The sequence below is a fragment of the Suillus plorans genome (assembly GCF_016647745.1).
Source record: "Suillus plorans strain S12 chromosome Unknown HD556scaffold_23, whole genome shotgun sequence".
Lineage (NCBI taxonomy): Eukaryota > Fungi > Basidiomycota > Agaricomycetes > Boletales > Suillaceae > Suillus > Suillus plorans.
In genome coordinates, this window is record NW_024537407.1 from 215,479 (window position 1) to 237,292 (window position 21,814).

The 21,814-nt window shown below is 51.5% G+C and overlaps 1 protein-coding gene across 1 annotated transcript; it reads right to left on the reverse strand.

Annotated features, from left to right (window-relative positions):
- Window positions 1–8,526: 8,526 nt before the first annotated feature.
- Window positions 8,527–8,991, reverse strand: HD556DRAFT_1442416 (uncharacterized protein; the record flags this gene model as incomplete). The annotated part of the gene is made up of 1 exon (XM_041306456.1): window positions 8,527–8,991. The coding sequence occupies one exon, from the start codon at window positions 8,989–8,991 to the stop codon at window positions 8,527–8,529; it is 465 nt and encodes a 154-aa protein (XP_041161034.1).
- Window positions 8,992–21,814: the final 12,823 nt, after the last annotated feature.

Here is a 21,814-nt window from a genome sequence, read left to right on the forward strand (position 1 = left end):
AGACTAGGTGGCCCACTATGCAGTGTGCGCTGTCGCTTAGGAGGAAGAAGACGGACAGAATACATGGAGCTACGGAATTTTGTGGCCTCATTCTTGATCTTCTGAAAGAATGTCTTGGGTTTATGACTCAGGTTCCGCAGTGCGAGGGCTTCTGAGGAACGAGTGCTCGCACTTCCCATGTCGTCCCAGTCCCGTTCAGGGGCTGCGGAATTAAGAGACTCAGAGACTCATCTCGCACCTGCAGGTGATCTCTTCATCTCGTCTGCTGGACGTTTCCGCAAAACTTACAATCTCATTACGCAGATGCCTGCCGGACCCAGCGCTGGGATGCACGTTCTTCTGCGAACATCTAGTAATGTTCCCTGCACCCAACAGTTTGATTCGCAGAATGGCAGGTATTAATGACAGTTGAACTATAAGACAGATCTCAGCGTTTGGTAAGAGAAGCGCTGAGATTCATAGTACCTATAAGACAGATCTATAGACGAAACAGAGTGAGACAAAGCCGGCGTGCAAACAATATATGATACATACCTCAGCGTTTGGTAAGAGAAGCGCTGAGGTATGATTAATGAAACGAACGAGTTTATAAGCTATTCTACAGAGTCCGAAATGCCAATGACGAGAAAGGAAAGAAAAACGAGCGATGACGATGTTGAACTCCAACACACCCCCTCAACGAGACAGTGCTCGAGAGGAGGTACCCTCAATAACAAACTAGAGCGAGGCCGGAACGATGATGCATAAAGGCGGGTCGGGGAAGGAGCTTCGTGAAGATGTCTGCAGTATTTTTGTGCGTTGATAACCAGACAGGTGCGAAGGTCTTTTCCTCGATATGACGTCGAATAAAATGATAACGAAGGTCGATATGCTTCGTTCTGGTGTGATTAGCCGCCTCCTTCGACAAGGCTATCGCGCCGGCATTGTCTGCGAAGAGCTGCAGCGGGAGTGATAGTGGGATGCTAAGGCATCCGAAGAATGACTGGAGCCACAGTCCATCTTGGATGGCAGAGGTGAGTGCCATGTATTCGGCTTCGGTGGACGACAACGCTTGCGTGGTCTGTTTCTTCGCAGAATGCGAGACGGGGCCCCCGTTGTAGAACCAGCCATATCCAGACATCGATATACGGTCCTCGGGACAAGATGCCCAGTCTGAATCTGAGAAGCCGTGCAGGGATGGGTTAATTCCTGCACCCCCATAGTGAGCTTGGAGGGTTGATGTGCCTGCAAGATAGCGCAGAACGTGCTTGGCTGCCGCGTAGTGCTTCGGTTCAGCGGAGACATTGTGTTGTGCCAGTCTCATGATGGTAAGGGCGATGTCAGGCCGGGTGTACATGGCCAAATAGAGAAGTTCGCCAACCAATTTGCGATATTCCGTCTGCAAGTCGTCGACATCAGGAAAGAGATCGGTCGGACGTCCGAAGGGGAAGTTTGGGTCCATAGGGAGCGCTACAGGATTGCAGTCGGACATACCGTGTTCAGCCAGTAGATACACAATATAGTCCTCTTGATGCATCCACAGCTCACGCGTTTTGCGGTCGCGGATGAACTGGATCCCAAGGTATTTCGTTACGGGCCCGAGATCTGTGATGCCGAAACGTTCTGCTATTTGTCCTTTCGTGCGATCGAGAAAAAGGCGATTATTCGATCCCGCGAGTCCATCATCAACGTGCCATGCTATAATGCAGATTATCTTCACCCCTTCGCCGTTGACATGATCGAAGATGAAGACGGCGTAGTCTGCATCGCAACGCAGAAACCCAAGGCGCGCGAGCACGTCACGCAGAAGTTCGTACCAATCAAACACCGCCTGTTTGAGTCCGTAGAGTGAAGATAAAAGGTGTGCGACGAGGGGAAGTCCGTTCGTATCTACGCGCTCAAATCCTGGGGGTTGTCTCATGTACACATCCTCCTGGAGCTTTCCCCACAGGAAAGCCCGACATGCGTCGAAACAGTCAAGTTCCCAATCGTGCGCTGCGGCATGCGCAGACAGGACACGAATAGAGGTGGATTTTGCAACGGGGGCGAATGTGCGTCCGAAGTCGACTCCTGGGATCTGGGAGAAACCCTGTGCAACCAGGCGAGCTTTGAATACGGGCCCACCTTTGAGGTCCTCTTTAAATTCTAACACCCACCGACACCCGATGGCGCGACGTCCGGCGGGCAACAACATTAACTCATAGACGTTCATCTCCGACATCAGGTTCATCTTCTTGTGCATTGCCGCACGCCAGTGGTCGCAATCAGGTCGCCACATAGCCTCGTCATGAGTCGCGGGGGGAATGCGCAGGTCATACCCGGGTGCCAATGGATTGCGTCGTGAGTCGCTGCGAACTGATAAGCAAGCGACTTCCACGACGATGAGGTTGGCGAGCGCCTGGGAGAAGCCAATCTCGTCGTCCTCAGCAGTGATTGCATCAGGATCCGGGATGTCTGGCGGTGGGAGGTCAGGCATGAGGGTGGGAGTAGTGATGACGGGGGCTGGTGGTACAAGGACGTCACTGGGAGGTGGAGGAATGCCGGCGATACGTGCTGTGCGAATTTCACGTTGGCGCGTCAGGCGTGCCTTGGCTGCGATCATGCGGTTCTTTAGTTCCAGGCCCTTTTCTGTCGGAACGGGAATTCGGCCCGAGTGGCGTATGACGTCGACATGAGGAGGCTGTGATGCCATGGAACGTTGAGGCACGGCGGGATGTTGAGGCATGGCAGGAGGAGGGATGGGTGTGGGGGAGTGTGAAGGAGAACCTTCATCTTCGTCATCACTGTCCGAACACAGACGATTAGCCACACTCTCATCAAATATAATGTCTCTGGAGTTGAAAAACGCCCCAGTGACGATGTCACGACACCTCCAGGCTTTTACTCCCGGTGGGTAACCCATGAACTGCGCTTCACGGGAGCGTGGTCCAAGCTTCTGTTGGAGCTCTGTCGGGATCCGTGCAAAGCAACGGGCTCCGAAGACACGCAGGTGAGCAAGGTTGGGCTGATTTCCATGGAGCATCTCATAGGGCGTTTTTCCTGGAGGGAGCGCGCGCGATTCTGTCCGATTGAAAAGGTAACACGCAGTAAGTGCAGCTTCCCCCCAGAGAGACCTTGGCAGCCGGGCGAAGTCTAGCATGGCGTACATGCGGCCTTCAATGGTGCGCATCACGTGTTCTGCCTTCCCGTTCTGTTGGTGGGTGTAGGATGCGGAGCGTTGACGTGTGATCCCCGCCTGTTCCAGATCTGCTGTGAAGGCCTCATTGATGAACTCACCCCCATTGTCTGAGCGGAACATCTTTAAACGGGAGCCAGACAAATTTTCCCAACGAGCGCGGAGCGTGCGCCATGCGGCCAGCGCCTGGTCCTTTGTCGCAAGTAATTGCAGGTCAAGGGCATGTGTGCTGTCGTCCAGAAAGATGACGAAGTAATGCTTGCCGTGAGGAGTGACTGGTTGTATGGGACCACAGACGTCCGCATGAATGAGGTCGAGAAACTTTTGCGCGCGTCCGGTCTCAGACGCGTGGAAGGGTTGGTGTTAAGACCGTGCACAAAGGGTAGGACTGATTCCAAGGGGCTTGGCTTCAGCTCGTGCGCTGCGCCCCTTACCCGAGTATGTGCCCTTAACTTCAGAATGAAGTCCGGAGAAAGTCCAGTGAAGTCCGAAAAACTTCCGGAGAAGCGTGGGAAACTTCGGAAGGACTTTCCGGACGAGTGCGAGAAACTTCCGGATGAGTGCGGGAAAGTTCCAGAGGAACTTCCGGAAATTACGATGGAGTTTCGTCCTGACAGGGATATGTATAATGGCTACTCAGGACGAGTCCTGAGTAGAAGGAAACAGAGGAACAGCTGCAAGGACAAAGTCCGAAGCAGGATAGGTCCGGAGGACCGCGGGAAAGTTCCGGAGGAACTTCCGGAAACTCGGAGGAATGGAGGATCGGATGAGTGGATGAGTGGATGAGCGGAGGATCGGAGAAGCGGAGCTCCGGCCTAGGGAATTTCTCCCTAGGCCTGAGATGGATGATTACTAAGTCGGAGGAATAGAACTGTTACGAGGACTTAGTGTGAAGACTAGTGCAAGGACTAATATGTGTATGATATTCAGACTGAGGAAATACAGGAGTATCTACTGGGGTTTATATACTAGAGGCAAGTCTGTGCAGATCAGTAAGCAGAGGGGTAAGGCTATGTACGAGCATGTGGAAATGTATTAGAAAATAAGACGGATCATAGGAAATGAACTCGGAGATGAAATGAGGTACGGAAAATGAGGAAGTCTAACTCAAGAAGGAACATACAAAGGGATAAGGCACGGAAGATAGACGCGGGTCGGATCCGGATGTCCGGAGATGAATGCGTGATAGGTCTGGGTCCGGAACGCAAGGAAGATAGACGTGGGTCGGATCCGGATGTTTGGAAGTCCGGAGACAGGTGATTACCATAAGGGGATGGGCGCTGATTTAAGGTTTGGGTTCGGACATGACAGATAGGTCGGATCCGGAGATCCGGAGATGTGGATATCAGATCTGGCATCCGGATATCAGATGCAGGAGTACAGGGATCCGGACGGATAGAGGATTGGGTCTGGAGACATGGACAGGAGGTCCGGAGGTCCGGATGAGGCGTGGGAACGTCGTCAGATGTTGGTCCGGAATGCGGGATATGACAGTTGGTGAGGATGCTTCGCGACAATGCACGACTCACAGTGAGAAAGTGGAGAGGCGGATTTGACAGTAACACCCCTTGCAGTCCGGTCAAGACGCATCACCGCGCTCCTGCCGATGTGACCTATTCGCGCATGCCACAAATCCAAAGAGAGAGGTACATGCGTGAAGGCGGACAACTCTGGTTGTCGGACGAGGTTGGTCGCAGGATGTGCAAAGGGGATGAAGTCGAGGTCCACAGCGTAAAGTTTCCCAGTCGCGGGGATCGCGCCGAGATGATTCTGCTTGTAAGTGAGCTCACACGTCATATTGGCCCTAAAGCTCACATCCCAACCCTTCGCGTTCATGCTGCTTACAGATAGTAAGTTGAGCATCGCGTTCGGTGCATGCAGACAGTTTGATAGCCGGAGGCGAAGGCGTCGTTTCCCGATGGTGAGCCATCCGACGCATGTGCCATGTCCCGTTGTCTCAAGGATTCCGTGGTTTGCAGTGTGGACTGGCGTGGATTCAGCGGTAGAGTACGTGTGAAAGAAGCTCCGATCTTTAACAAGGGTCACGGTGGTGCCCGAGTCCAGAATGGTTGCGAAGGGCAGGGAGACACTGCAAGAGACATCGTTGGGGACTCCCTCTATGGACGCAAAGGATACGTCGTCGTAAAGGCTAGAGAGGGCAGCAGGAGTGACGGCTGCCGCCACTGCAGGAACTGACGGAGTGGGCGCAGGAGGTGTGATGACGGCAGCAGCCGTCTCCTTCATGTGCTCCTTCCTCTTGGTCCGCATCCACGGCGCCTGGCCTTCCATTCCTCCTCCCTTGCCATAACAATGCTCGTGGTCGTGGTCGCCCTTGTTGCATCCAGGCGTCGTGCAAAAGATGCCCTGCGGGTTATGCTTGTGCTTCCGTAGACCAGTGATATTGTTTATGCTGGATGTAGTTGAATTGGAGGATGTGGCAGCATTGGCGTACTCAGATCCGGGACGTGCGGAGTGAATTGCTTGGGCATGAATATGGTGCGCGGCTTCAGCAGTTATACGGGAGACACAACTGTCCATGGTGAAGATCGAAACGGTCCCGGCGGCAGCAGTGATGACTTCATCGTGCATGCGCTGTTCAAGCATTGACTTGAACTGCTGCCAAATGGGCGTTTGCGGAAGACCAATTAGTAAGCTGTAGATTGCATCACCATCCCGAAGCGGAGCTCCTGAGTCACAAAGTCTTTCACGGATCACTGCGTGCTGACCGACGTAGTCGGTAGCATCAGCCGAGTCCTTCATGCGCAGCGAGTCAAGACGCTGCCGGAGTTGATATTGGGCACTGGTGTCCGTGCGGTTGAAATGTTCCGCAAGGATCTGCCATGCTTTGTGAGCCGAGACAGTGTGTGAGCGTGATACCAGCGCTCCAATTGATGCACTAAGGCGACGAGTGATTAAATCTTTGGCCTTGATATCGTAGAGTAACCATTCACGCATTAAAATCCTTTCGGCAGCGGTGATGTTGGCTGGATCAACAGCGGTAGGCAAGAAAGACAGAGTTCCGAGAAGATCCGTAAGGTCAACCGTCGTGTTGATGTAGCACCAGAGGTCCTCGCACGCTAACGCGTACTGCATCTTGGTTGACCAACCGACATAATTCTCTGACCCTACCAACTCAGGGATATGGTCGAATTTTCCCATAGCGATGCCGCTACAGGAGGGAGGCGACGAAAAGTGACTTGTGTGAGCAGCGGGATGACCCTAGCAGGAGTTCTGTCTTGTAAGTTCGTCTGATGGCTCTGTAGGAGCCAGGGCTCATAACCTAATGACAGTTGAACTATAAGACAGATCTCAGCGTTTGGTAAGAGAAGCGCTGAGATTCATAGTACCTATAAGACAGATCTATAGACGAAACAGAGTGAGACAAAGCCGGCGTGCAAACAATATATGATACATACCTCAGCGTTTGGTAAGAGAAGCGCTGAGGTATGATTAATGAAACGAACGAGTTTATAAGCTATTCTACAGAGTCCGAAATGCCAATGACGAGAAAGGAAAGAAAAACGAGCGATGACGATGTTGAACTCCAACAGGTATTACAACAAACTCAGATAACATCGCTGGCAATGTGTTGGTGGTGAAACATGCCCGAAGGCGAAGTCTAGTTCGGACCAGGTTCAAGAATTCTGCAAGTCCTTGAACCGTGAACCGGAATGGTTCAATTCCCCCTATTTCCTGAACCGGGTTCAATGAAACGGTTTGACTTCGAACCACGGTTTAGAACTGGACCCGGCCACCACTACTGCCCCAATCATCTCAAATTGTTAACTTGTAAACGTGCTTGTGTCTTCTTGTCTCAGAATCTTCCATCATTTTACTCCGGTTCTTCACAGCAGGAAGACAAGTGGCAATCGCTACTGTTCAAACTAAGTGGCAGCCATACACTCCTGATGTCGTTATACCACGTGGATACGAACCTGCTTTGCAATTGTGGTGTCAGTGCTGCATTCATAATTAGCATCCCCGCTCATATCGGCCGAAGCAGTGCTCTATTGATAAGAGCCTCGTCGGATTCTTGCGCGCGAGATGAATCTTGATATTATACATCAGAACGAAGTTAGTAAAGCTTGAGGCATCGACACAGCGCTCGTTAAGTTCTCAGAAAGAAGTACTATGTATGGAGATTACTTCAACATGATGGGGAACTCGAGCTAATACGTATTCTGACGAGCGCCATGTCTAATTTGTCTCATATAACACTTACACATGATAGGTCAGATTGTGTGGAAATGGCGAGGTCACTTACAGTAAAGGAAACTCTGAGACGCTGACAATTCAAGACACGATTGCAGAAGGCTTTACTGATTTCATTCGGATGGATGATATCGAGATTCGTCTCGAATCTCATGAGGCTGAACTTAAGATCGGATGCGATGCCCCCCGGGACGCATTGAGAGGGTCATGACACGAAATTAAGAGTGAGTGAGGTCTAATCTTGTCTAATTCAAAGCAGACAACCCATGCCTTGCGGTTAACACATGCGCATGAAGCTTTGAAGCTGTCGATGATGATCCGCATCACGAGCCAAAACCTCAAGATGTTGCGGCTCGGAAAGCCCCGCACGTACGACACGAGGCAATTGCAAATGACCCACAGGAGGCCCCCGGAAGCTCCAGCTAATGTACCCCCGCAAAATAGCATTTTTGAGACACTATGGACGAAAAGCCTGTCCGGCTATTGCATTTTTCACGTCCTTCATGACAGGTTTATAGGACACTTGTCCAGCGGTGAACCCTATTCCGACCTATGTCCCGACTCAAATACACGCCCCCTCATTGCTCAAACGCCTCACAAAACAGCTTCTCATCATGCTTCCCAAAGACCTTAAGCAACGTGTTATTCTAAAATTACTGCCTACCATCAAGATTCCGGCGAGGGGGGCATGAGAGACCGAGAAACATCTATTCTAGTAAACTTATTACATTTGATTGAGATACTATGTGCCTCTAATATCTATGGTCGCCGCTGTTGTCACCAGTGAGCAGCGTGTCACCACCTGTCATGCATTAGCGGGAGGTCACAGCATGTCACACCACGTGATTTTTGACCTCTGCCTGGAATTGCATTTTTGAGGCCGATTTTAGCTGGTCGGGTGGGTGTACCTTGGCAGGAGCTTCCGGGGGCCTCCCACCAAGAGGCGTGCAAAACTAGAGTTCAGCACACTGACCTGTCAGAACTTGGGTACCCCCTATGCCTACCGTGACAGCGTAACCGATCACGCAATTTATCCATATTAGGTAGTCGTTTGAAAAAACGAATCGACTGAACAATCGCAGAGCAAAATGTACAAGTTGCAGCAATACAATGAATGAAGTACGTAGACGACTGGCATAAGTCCGCCGTCAAGTAATAACTCAAGCACCGAGTGCAGAAAGAGCTGCTGGAATAGTTGTTCGAGCCTTCTTTGAAGGACGAGATGGACCTGCCTGGGGTGCGGCAGAGCATTTTGAACCGCGGGAAATCAACAGAGGTATGTTCTCCTTCCCAATCTCGACCGGGGGAGTATAGGAAGGCTGCCAACACGTCTTTGGAATGCGTGAAGCGGTCTGCTCCAAGTCCGTGAGTCTCATCTCCTTCCAAACATTCGCAGGCAGCGCTAAACCAGCATCTCTCTGTCCCGGTACCACATATTCCTCATGCTCCTGTAAAATGTGCTCATGCATATTGTAGCGCCAAACAGCACTGACTGGGACGACAGGTGTCTTTCTTGTTGTCTTGCCAGGTGCTGGAGGGAGAACAGGGTGACAGAGTTCACACTTCAATGGTAGGTTGCAGCACAGTTGATTCTTCGAACCGACATCTCGATATTGACGCGTCATATTGATATTAATTAGTCACGTGTTCTCAAAAATCACATCCAAGATCTGACATTTAGCAGGTATCATGTTTACATGCTCGTGTTTCATTAAAATGACTATCTATATCTATTCTACAGTAGTAAAAACACCCCCTTTACGGTACTCGCCAAACGATTTCACGATGATTTGAGGCCGCTGGCGAGAAACTCAAAATGTGTCACTCATAACTTAGAGTGGCTGTATATTAAGGTTCATTAGCTTATGTAAAGGCGAGCTCTGTGTTCGGGATTCTCCTTTTGCACGCCTCTTGGTACTGGGTGACTATCCGTAGGCAAAATAATCCAGAATAGATTATAACGGACTTTGAAAGATATTTGCAAAACTTAATATGTACAGAAAACACAACCGTAACACATCTGGATTAAAATAATTCGGTCAAAACTGCAATGGACGACCTGCTACTACAGTACCACAATCTGGTGAATGACGGAGAAGAGACGGGATTTCTCGACGACGAAGAAGACGCGAGGATGCTAGCAGCTACACTCGTTGCTGGAATAGAGCTAGCTCGACTTGATCGTGTCGAAACCCGGAACCCTAAGCGACTGTACCTTTGTCGTGCCCACTTACTTCCTGACCCACATCGGAATACCCCGTGGCAAGTGCTGTATACAAGTCACAGTGATCATGCGTTCATTACCACGATGGGGATCGATGTTCTAACGTTCGAATTCATCCTTACCTCTGGCTTTGCCAGTCTGTGGTACCACAAGTCCATCACATGTCCTGATACCAACTCGCAAGGCATTCCACGCCTGAATCGCCGTTCACTCGATGCTGGAGGAGCACTCGGCCTCATGCTCCACTATCTCAACTCCACCATGCACGAGACTAGCCTGCAACAAATCTTCGCATTGATCCCCGCCACTGTTTCTCGCTATCTAACCTCTGGACTGCCCATACTCTTACAAACACTGCGCTCTATGGTTGATGCCTCAATTCGATGGCCACGGGGGCCTGATTTCGAGCGTTGTAGTGCCCTCGTAGTTGCGCGTCACTCACGCTTAGAAGGTGCTTTCGGAAGCATCGACGGCCTCAAACTCCCCATGCAGACCTCACACGATGTTGATATCGAAAATGCCACCTACAACGGTTGGCTTTCCGAACATTTTGTCAGTTCAGTCATAGCATTTTCTGCTGAAGGTGCATTTTTCGGTCTTTCTCCAACAATTTGTACTCAATAATCAATTTACAAAGGCATTGTGATCGCGGCAAGGACAAATGCGCCTGGAAGTTGGCACGATTCACGTCTCGCCTCTCACATATATACTAAACTTTGTCTCGACACACCTCCTGGCTACTACATCGTCGCAGATACTGCATTTCCTTGTGGGACGACTTCCGTTGACGGTCACATTTGCGCACCTTTGAAACATGGTCAAGTTTTGCGTAGGTCAGCTGCCGAGATAGAGGAGCACATGGTGTTTAACTGCCAACTACTCTCTTACCGCCAAACCGCAGAATGGGGCATGCGGGCTATCCAAGGCGCATTTGGAAGGCTACACATCCCACTTGACATCACCAACCAAGAAGCTCGCAGCGACCTTATCGAAATCTGTCTTCGGCTGCACAACCTGCGCGCTGTACGTGTTGGGATCAACCAGATACGGACCGTGTACATGAAGCATTGGCAGGCTACTGAGGATGACCTGGACGTGTGGCGAGACTTTGAAAGCATGCTATTTTCAGAGCAGAGGAAGAAGGATCGGGTTTCGCGCTTCCATGTCATCTTAGAATACCAGTAGATACAACATGTAAAACTTATAACATCAGATGAGCAATGCAATGAAGTGTCATCACAGATAACCTTGGATGCGAGCATGAAAGCGGATACGAAAAGACGGTGACCTGAAGATCCTCAAGCAGAGGGGAAGTGCGCTTTGAGTTGCTGGATGGTGAATAGTAATTAGGTAGACTCACCTGATTGATTTCTCGCAATTGGAACATACCCTGGGCTACAATACTCCAGGATTTGTTGGAGTAAGTGTCGTCACAGATAACCTTGGATGCGAGCATGAACGGGCGCAAGACGTTCGAGTCAAACCGAGCGCAAGATGCAGAATGGTGGGAAGCAACAATCTTTACATTGTACATTGGTACCCTAGATACATTATACATTACATGGTACATTGGTACCCTAGATACATTGTAAGTATCATAACACAATCAAATCTCTACTGACCCCTCCTTTTGAATGGGCTTGATAGGCTCATCAGCGATGTCCTCGAAGTATGGGCGATCAGAATACTTGAGACGCCCAGAGGGGCTGATTTTCTGAAGGCGCGGTGGCTTGCGCCCCTCGGATGCGGTACTTTCACCTTCATCAGTAAGCCACCTAGTGGATCCCCCACCCTCAGGGTACCACTCTTGATGCAGATTCTTGCGTTTGGGCATCCGAACATGCTGACGGCGCGTGGATCCACTCATTTGCATCATCTCGATGCGAAGCTCAGCCCGATCACGTTCACGTTCGATGTCGTACATGCGAGCGCGCAAATCAAAGAGTTGGCCATGCAGGGTTTCTGTGGCAGCTTGGGAATCACGGAGCTGCTGACTTTGGGTAAGTAGATGTGTGGTGGTGAGGCTGCGATTGGCACGATCTTCGTCACGGTTGCGCTGGGTGGCCGGGTCAAATGCTGTGGAAAGTCGAGTGAGTAAATCCGTAGCTGCCGCTCCTCAAGTATTGTGACGTGGAGCTGGGGCTTCTGCACGAGGAGTGGAGCGGGCAATGGCTGTATGCTGGATTGGGGGAGAGGTACGCTCATCCTGGTTCTGGTCAGAGACGACAGACAGACTGTCATCATCTTCCATGGCATCGTAATCCGTGTCGTTCAGGTCGCGTGTTCCTGCACGCTCATTAATGAGCTGTTCAATGCGATGGGCACGCGTGACTTCTGGAGGGCACACACCATCTCCAGTCGGCTTTGTAGTCTTGACCAACTGTAATTATACTTGTAATGTTGCAGTCATGATACAAATTGAATCATACCTGTTTGAACTTCGTTTCGAGTGAAGTGAGTTTGCGTTCAGGCCGGTGCTTCACCTTGGCCCATTGGCAGAACTTAACTTGAACAGCCTGCCACCCGCGTTGACCAAGAGGGAGCTCGTCTTGGACTATGTCGAGGAGACTTTTGACGTCCGAGCTAGTATAATTGTTGGACCCTTGAGGGCGGCCTCGCCTCGCTCGTGCTTCTGCTTCATCATCCTCATCTCTGTCCTCTCGGGAACGCTTCTTTGGGTTAGAGTATCCAGCATTTTCCTTCTCCTTGCCTTTGCCCCTTGGGGCTTTGGCCTTGCGACGCACACCTGCTGTTTTGGTGGCCGGAATGTAGCCGCAGGCCTCCGCAATACTGGCAGGGTGAATCAAATCCATGTCGTCAGAGTGAGGTAGGGGGAGGAGCACGGGATTGATTGTGTTGGTGGTTGGCGCCTCACGTAGAGCAAGGCGAGAACTGGACGCCGGGAAGGGTGGAGGTGTGCCTTCGTGGGACTGGAAGGCTGGAGTGAGTGCGTAGGTAGAAGCAGGCTGCATGTATATAGTTAGTCATGTCAAAAATATCATATGATACTCGACGTACCTGATAACCCAGACTGTCGCCATGTTCGAACCGACAGGACCGATCAGATGTAAGAGTCTATAATAAGATGAGTATTGGCTGCCAGTAGACAATCGTTTGATAAGACTTACATTGCAGATACCTGGATGGGACACCCAAGCGCCATCGTTATCATGGGTGAACGCATTTCCAGCGTGGTCGTAGTATAATTTAGGGCCCAGGTAAGACGGGGTACTACCAGGAGGTATCATGGATAGTGGAGGAGGAATGTCAGACATTGCACACTGTAGTTTTAATGAAAATGATGCTTACCAGTGCATGCTCTTATACGTCTCGAAAATGCCAACTATTGGATGCATAAATGACTCTAGATGTTCGTAGTTAGTAGAATGACCCTGTGGTGGTCGCAGGAATACGTTAGTATACACAGGAAAACAAGTCTTTAATGTAAAAAAACAGTCGTGGTAGCTTGGGGAACAAGTTTTTTTCACAAGTCTAGAGAAAATGGTGTCGGCACTGCTCACCTCGTACCCTGGCCGGTTGCAGTGGTACGTGTCGGCGTCGTCTGCTGATAGCAATCTTAAAATATCAGCTGAAAATTTCGCCAGGGAGCTCAGGGATGGGACTGCGTATATTGGAAAATGTTTGGACCAGGTGGTGACCTTCGCCATGCTGAACATGTGTCAGGCGGACCTCAAGTCATGGATTAGTCAGCAGATAGCTTAGGCGTAGTGGCCCAAAACGGATTTAATCCGTCGTTTATAATCCGGATTAATCTGTAAGGGGGGGGGGGGCCCCCCCTTACAGATTTAGAGTTTGTAAGGGGGTCAAAAAATAATGTTTTGCAAATTTGATGCAAATGAACAGCGGCATCGCGGCACGACTTCCTTATATGGTCTCTTTTATTCTATCTTATTTTATTCCGCATTATTTCAGCCTACGGATAGTCACCCACTACAACGTTGGTTGTCAATCTTTGAGGATCACTTAGATGTGTTGATGGGGTGGAGTGAAAGATCAAAGGTAACAAATGTATTTGATTAAGTCCAGAGAACATGTTACATTGAACGAGTAGAGATAGTTTTCGGGCGAGGACGCGCAGCGTCGTCCGGCCCCGAGGGGCTAACCTGAGGTGGAGAGGTGAGCTGCGATTCCCAAGTGATTAGGAGGACTGACGACGCATCCAGCGAGGCTCAAATACCCCAACCCCTGTAGGAGGAAAGGACTTACATTGTGTAATGCCCTGGTATGTTCTAACGGACTGGGGGAAGGTTCACGGTGTGACGCAAGAATTGCTCTTGCAGTGCGGGGGTAGCTTGCATGTAGGGAGCTAAGATTTGTGCATGGCAGCGCAGATACACGAGGAACGCGTCGCTAGCCCAGCGGCCTTTCACTTTCACGACGTCAAAGGGCACGTTTCGAAGAAGATATTCGAGCGTTGAACCAATTCTAATGCCATGGCCTTGTACTGGTTGGCGACCGGCCGCTTTCGTTGCAGACGCTAAGCGTTGCAGAAACTTGGACTTTGTTAGTGGTCGGTGAGAGTCATTATGGCGATAGGCAAAGAGAGCGCCGTTTTGGGGTGGATCATTGACGCGGAAATGGTTTGCGAGGGCTTCTTCTGGGTCAGTGGGACCATCTTGCCTGGCCCAAGATACTTCTTCTCCCTCGATTGCGCTCTTCGTTCGAGGGAGGAAGAAGCTTTTCATTGGGAGATTCTGCCGGTCTTGGGTGTCTCTGACATTGGAGGGTTTGACGTGTATCATTGGGTCAAAAGCGTCGAGGCGAGGAACTGTGAATTCGCCGGCACGAGCTGTGGTATAGAACGTTGTTGTCAGACACGCGAAAACTGCCGCGTCGAGGGGATTGAGGAGGTCTAAGTGCTGGCGAATAGCGGTGATCAGCTCGATGGTGTATGGTTCCCGCTTGCTTCTCTTCGTGGAGGCAGGTGCAAGAGCTGTGGAAGCTTTGAGGAGGGTCTCTATCTCCATTTCATTGAGGGACCACGTTAGACCGTGCAGGATGTGCCAGGCGCGGACGCCGCAGACGTAGTTCACAAATGTCTTGCCCGAATAATGGCCTGCCATGGAGGTGATGAAAGAGGATATTAGGATGTGGCTTGTGGGAGCGCGTTGCTCTTCAGGGATGCTCTTACTGTCGCAGAAGACGTGGAAGGTTAGTAAACCTGATCCATATGTCTCGCGCGTTGCTTCTGTGTACGCATGGATCATTGTGTTACGAATGCGATGGAGGTCGGCTGGGGGTAAGGGAACGATTTTGCCTTTCTCGTCTCGTAAGTTTCGAGAGGTCGTTGGATTCCAGAGGTACAGTCTTTCTCTTGCGGGGCAGTGAGGACGGAGAGAAGATGGGAGGGGGGTGAGGCTTGAGTTATAAGCTATTGTTGGAGTTAACTGGTTAAGGTGAACAGTGGTGGGAGTCCGCGTTGGACTTACTAGTCTTGCGACACTTTAAACAGCTCCTCTCCCCTTCGCTCGAAATCACGATTGATGAGGGCACGGCGATGGAGTTCTGAGTCTGGGTGGTTCCTGCCCACTGTGTGAAGCGGTTTGTTGGCTGGACGACGACATTTTGATCTGGAAATCGCGATGGCTTCAGAGACCTCCTTGACGAAGGGTCGTAGCTCTGTTGGGAGGTCGACTGGGGGCAACAATAGACTTGTGGGGGGATATATCCTGCAGGAAGGGCCGTCGGCGGGGTTGTCTTTGCTTGGTATGTACCTAGTAAGAACTGAGCACTTGGAACTAGCGATGACTTGATGAACGCGCTTGAAGACCTCGTTTGAGGCGCGGTTTCTGCTGCGTCCTGTCCACCAGCCTTCGACGATGCCCATGTTGTCCCCATAGACCTTGAAATGAATTCCGGAGGCTTGAGAGCTGACGATTGAGCGGACGAGAAGCTCGAAGCCGACACTTTCAGCCCACCCAATGTCACGTCCATCTCTCTTCCATCCGGGAATGAGGTCCCAGGCTCTCCAATGCCCGTTGATGAAAATGCCGATCCCATGGCCAGAGCTAGCGTCCGAATAGGCATGGAAGTCGTATACAATGCAGGGTCCGGGAATTGGGCGGGAAATGTATGCATTGCTGAGGACGTTCTTCCACCAGCTGATGTCGTCTGGTGTGTTTCGTGGTGGGGTTCATGGGAGAAACGGACGGTCGCTAAAGGTGGCCAACATTGCCTCAAGGTTGGTGAGGTAAGCTCGGCCAGTGGGGATAATGTTTGCCGCGTGTAGCAGCTTGCCGTAGAGCTTCTGTACCTCGCGGAGTGTGTGAGTACGTTTTGACTGCCAACCTGCGATGGTGAGGAGATACTTTTCTCTTTTCTCGGTAGAGAGGTCCACAGTGCGTGTTGCGATGTTCCACATGAAACCGGTGAATAGTGGACTGCTGCTAAAGGGTTTGTCTTTCGACAATTCCCAGGGAATGCCCAACATTGACGAGAAGTGATTGATGTCGTCGACGCAGTAGGTGAAAGCTTCGTCTTCCTTCGATCGAGGGGAACACTGTGATAAGTCTTTGATCGGGAATGATGCGTCCTCGTCAAACTCTTCGCTAGATTCATTAGGCATTGTAGCTCCTTTGTACCACTTACGACCGCCGTTAACAATAAGTCCCCTGTTTTCAGCGATCTCCTTTGCCCACTTAGCGCGTCTATCATTGTATTCCTCGAGGTACTCGCGTTTGATGTGGAGAAAAAGGTAATCATCCACCCATTTAGAGGCTGGACCGATGCCTTTTGCGCGTAGTATGTCCAGACCGGCATCACTAATATTGCCATATATGCCTGCAGATGGGCCGAATCCGAAGCAGAGCGAAGTATCGACTGCGAAGGCATCGTTACCTGGGAGGAGGATGGCCAGGCCAGCCCATTGGGAGTGGTGGAGAGGGACGGTGCGATACGCTTCCGCCACGTCTCGCACTGCGCCTTGAGATCCTGGAGGGAGGCGCCATATAGCCAGACAGATCGTTGAAAAGGTTCCGTACGTACAAGGAAAGAGGTCGGAGTCGACTCTCGAATTAATGGAACTGATACTTTGGGATGGGTTATGCGGGAATGATAGATTTTGAATGAGGCGATATTTCCCTGGTTTTCCTGGCTTAGGTACAAGGGAGAGAGGAGCGGTTTGGAATGGACCGACGATTGACTCAAGGTCTTGCGCTGTGAAGGGTCCGATAAAATGGCCTTTTTCGAACTCAATATTGACAATGCTCCAGAAGGCTTCGGGGTGCTCTTCAATGGAGGGGTTGTTTGGGGGTTTGTATGTATATTTGACTGGGGGAATGCCCCCGGAGAAACCGGACACCAGACATTCGAGTATATGAGGGTATCTACTAATAAGCCCTGTTTCCTTGAGAAGGAGGGCCCAGCCGTCAGGCTTGTACGGCGTGAGAGCCTTGCGCTTTCTCTCCTCGAGGACAAGCTTGAGCGCCGTGCTCCTTGCTGCCGCATCCCGAACATTCGTGGTGAAATTCGTGATTTCCGGCGTGGCATCCATTGGGGCGCTGCCATTTGAAACAAAGGGGGTTCCCTTGGGGATTGACGAGGTGATTGTCTTGTGTCTTTCGACAATAGGAGGAGCTTCCGTCCCACAACGTTGCGGATTCGCAGTGTTGGATGTCGTGGGAGAAACGGCCAAGGCATACGGCGCAGGCTGACCGGCCACGAGAGCCTGCGCTTTGGGAAAAATCCCTTTTGCGTTGGTGGCGATTCCTGGATTTATCTGGGGATGATTTCTGGTTGTCGTTTCCTGCCCGGGGAGGAGAGCGTGATCGCGAACTTCGGCGACTGTACTCCTGGTTATCCCGCCGCGAGTCACGTGTATAGTCCCGATAGCTAGACTTACGGTTCTGGGTCTGGGCGGGCAAGACTTCGTTGGATTTTGGCTGATGGCACGAATGAGATATGACAATATTAAATCGTTGGTGTGCACATGTGAGCATCCATGTGAGCAAGAGTATGAGCATCCGTGTAAGCAGTGTTACGGGCATCCGTGTGAGCAGGGGTACAGGCATCCGTGTTGTGAATCTAGACAGTATCAGTCTCTATGAGTGATACGTGAGTAATCTAGGTACGGCGTGATGATAACAAGTGACTTACCCTCAGTCAGATGTAACGGACTGAGGGAAAGGGGGGAACGATGACTGGTAAGATATATACGTCGTCCGTGGTTGGTATTCCAACCTCTCAACTCCGCAAGCCGTGTTCGTATCGCTCACGTGCAGTCCTCCTCGATGCGAACATGGTGGACACTCCTCCTTGACTGATTCAACGGAGGCCCAGATAGGTGCGCAGACGTTCGAAGTCTTTTCGGGGAAGCGCCTTCATGAAGATATCAGCCAGGTTCTCTTTCGACTTGACGTAGTGAAGTTTAAGCTGGCCCATTTCAACTTTCTGACGAATAGAGTGATGTTTGATATCGATTTGTTTGACGCGCGCATGAAATGATGAATCCTCGGTCAAGACGATACTGCCGTTGTTGTCGCAGAGAAGGGGTGTCGCAGACAGTTGTGTAAATTCGAGTTCGCCAAGAAGGGAGCGCAGCCACGTCAGTTCGGATGCAGCCTCTGATGCGGCGACATATTCGGCTTCACACGTGGATAAAGAAACAGTTTTTTGTTGACGGGCGCTCCAGGTGATGACTCCACTGCCAAGCGTGCAACAGTAACCGCTGACGGATCGGCGTGTGTCGACGCAACTCGCGAGATCACTGTCAGTATAGCCGAGGAGGCGAGCGGTATGGTCGCCACCGAGAACAAGAGTCACATCACGAGTGCCCTTGAGGTAGCGGACGACTCGTTTAGCAGCTTCCCAGTGGACACGACCGTAGCTATCTAAGAATTTGCAAAGCTGCTGGACGGCATAAGCGATGTCGGGTCGTGTGCCAATGGCTAAGTACATGAGAGAGCCAACCAGAGAATGGTAGGGTGTCCGTGCCATAAGCTCACGTTCTTCTGCAGAGGATGGCGCATGGTCACGTCGGGAGAGATGTAAGCCGGGTTCCATAGGTACAGAGACCGGTACTGTGTCCTTAAGTCCAAATTGTTTGATGATGCGGTCGATGAGAGCACCTTGAGACAGGCTAATAGTGCGGGTGGGGCGATCACGATCGATTGCGATACCCAAGCAAAAACGTGCAGCGCCCAAGTCAGAAACCGTCCATTTCGTGCGCAGTTGCTCTTTGAAGGCAGATATGGCGGCCGTAGAGCTACCGACGGTGAAGAAGTCGTCAACATGGATCGCAACGAGTATGATACCTGTATCAGTACGCCTATAGTAGATGCAATGTTCGCATTTAAGACGCGTGAATCCCCAGGCAAGCATGGCTTGATTCATAGTGCGGTTCCAGACGAGGCCTCCTTGCTTCATCCCATATAAACCACGTTGCAGCTCCCACACATGGTCTTCCATTCCGAGTTCGACGAAACCTTCTGGTTGCTCCATGTAGCAAACTTCGTCGGGGTCGAGTAGCCTGTAGAGGAACGCAGTCTTGATATCAAGCTGCTCGATTTCCCAGTCGAGAGCAGCACCCAGATGCGCTAGGACACGGAAAGATTCGAGACGGGCGGTAGGTGCTGAAGTCTTGGTGTAATCTTGACCCCAGACGGCTGAATACCCCTTACAGACATACCAGGCTTTGAAATGTGCCGGTTTACCATGCTGGTCCCGTTTCAATTTGAAGACCGGACGACCCTTCATCACTTTACGACCAGTAGGAACCGATGAGCGTGGGACAAGCTTGTAGACGCCTAACTCGCGAAGGGAGGCAAACTCCTCCTGCAGTGCGACCGTCCAATGGGGGGCGTCGACAGATGCCATAGCTTCAGCGTAGGTCGAAGGGTCATCTGGGTGTTCGTTATCAAAGTGGTCAGGCATGGCAGCAAATATGTCAGCAAGGTGTGCGAGCTCTTCCGCAGAGACCATTGCGGCCAGCGCATCTTCATCAGGTAGGTTGGAGGGCATAGGCTTAAGGGAGCGAAGACGATCAGCAGCCGACATAGAAGTCAGGACGGCCCGTTGGGTAGCAGAAGTGTATGGGATTCCTCCGGCAGCACAGAGACATTCAGACGGGACAGAAGTGCGAGATGATCGACGTGGTGTGGGTGGCTCCGATGGTCGTGGCGCAGGAGGTGCATCGTCATCGCGAACTTCTGTTACAGTAGTGCGATGGGAGGGGATGGTAGCAGGGGGAGTAGGGTCATCAGTAGTGACTTCGGATCCACCTAGAACAACACCCGGGTGCAGGGGAATATCGCTGACATGGTGAGATTCAATGAAGGAAACATGGTAGGATATGAACACCTTATGTGATTTGCGGTGGTAGCAGCGATATGCTTTGGAGTCGAGTGAGTAACCAATGAGGACACATTCGACAGACCTGTTGTAGATCTTGGGATTGTGGTGATTTTGAACAAGGACGAATGCGCGGCAGCCAATCTCGCGCAGATGGGATAAGTCCGGTTTACGAGTGAACCAGCGTTCAAAAGGAGTATGGCCTGACTGTGAGACGACGGGCGTGCGATTAGACAGGTAGCAGGCAGTTAAAACAAATTCATCCCAACGGTTCGGAGGTACATTACAAGTCGCACGCATAGCACGTGCTTTACCCATCAGAGTTCGATGGAGACGCTCAACGCGTCCATTTTGAGCGGAGGTGTATGGTGCTGTGAATTGGTGTTGAGTACCACGTGTCAGCAGCCACGCACGCATGGACTCAGACTTGAGTTCACCGTTGTCGGACCGATAAATGCCAACTGTCAGTCCAGTCTCGAGTTCACGAGCGCGTTCCCAGGCTTGGAGGGAAGGAAAGGCATCACTCTTAGCTGCAAGGGGGATAGCCCAGGAGTAGGAAGAAAAATCATCAATGATGTCCATTATGTACTTATTTCCTGCAGCAGACACAGTGTCTGGATGTTCCATCAAGTCGACATGCACAATACCCAGTCTCCTACTTGCGCGATCCCCTACCCGAACTTTGGGAACACTAGTCTTGGTCTGTTTGCCGAGAACACAAGCGTCACAAATGGGTGGTTGGGTAGAGAGATCAATGGGCATACCAGTGGCATTGCCGGAGCGCGCAAGGTCATAGACTGCACGGTAATGAGCATGGCCAAGGCGGCGGTGCCAGGATTGCAGGGTGGGTTGCCATTGCGCAAGATAAGCATGATCGGCTGATAGTTGTCCACCGGACAAGGCGTACAAACGACGGGAGGTAAGGTTGCCAGTGAGCATGCGCGTGCCATTGCGAGCCTGGACCCAGCAAGAGGAAGCATCGAAGGACGCGACACATCGATGAGCTGCACAGATGGCAGACACGGAGATGAGGCGAACAGTCGCAGCGGGGATGAACAAGACATGGTCGAGCGTCAAGTGGATGCCTTTCGCGATGATCAGGCGGATGGAGCCAATGCCAATGGCCTGGATGGAAGACCCACCAACGCCATTAACGGAACGAGGGGGAACTGGCCGTAGGGAATAGAAGTCCAACTCGACATTACTAATGTGCACTGATGCGCCACTGTCAAGGAAGAATGGGATGATGGAGGGGTCGACGACAGTGCGCTGACGTTGGTTGGGGGCTTTATAGGTAAGTCCGGCGAAATCGACGGTCTTAGTGTGAGTGCGCCAGTCGATACTCGTCTGCAGATCATCCACAGCGGCAAGCAAGGCATTATACTCTTCATCGTCGGAGCCAGGAAGTTCACTAATGAATGCAGAGGGAACAGGATCATATGTGAGTCCTGCAAACTCCTGCGTGGTGGGAGGAGCAGTGGGAGGCGTGGCTGAAGGTGTAGCAGCCATATATATGGCCTCACCGCCGCTGTCAAGGAGGTAAGCACGCCCACCCTGGTCGTAGCGCAAACCACCAGGCTTTCCCATAGCGGCAGTCTTGGTAGGTGCTTTGGCAGTGAAGGACCCCCCCTTTGTGGCAGCGGAGTCGCGGGCAGCACGTTTGCGTGCCAGGACTTCCTCACGCTTACCCTCCATGGCACCACCCTTACTGAAGCAGTCCTTCGCAAGGTGGCCCCAGCTCCCACATGTGGTGCAGCAGAAGGAATGGCCAGCGACGTTGCACTCTGAGCAGATCTTGCCCGGGCGTGCGTCGCGGCGGTTACCTTTGCTGGATGTGACCATAGCTATGTCTCCGGATCCCTTCAGTTTTTCGGTGTCGATGAGTTGTTGTTCGACGTCGAGACGAGAACGAATGT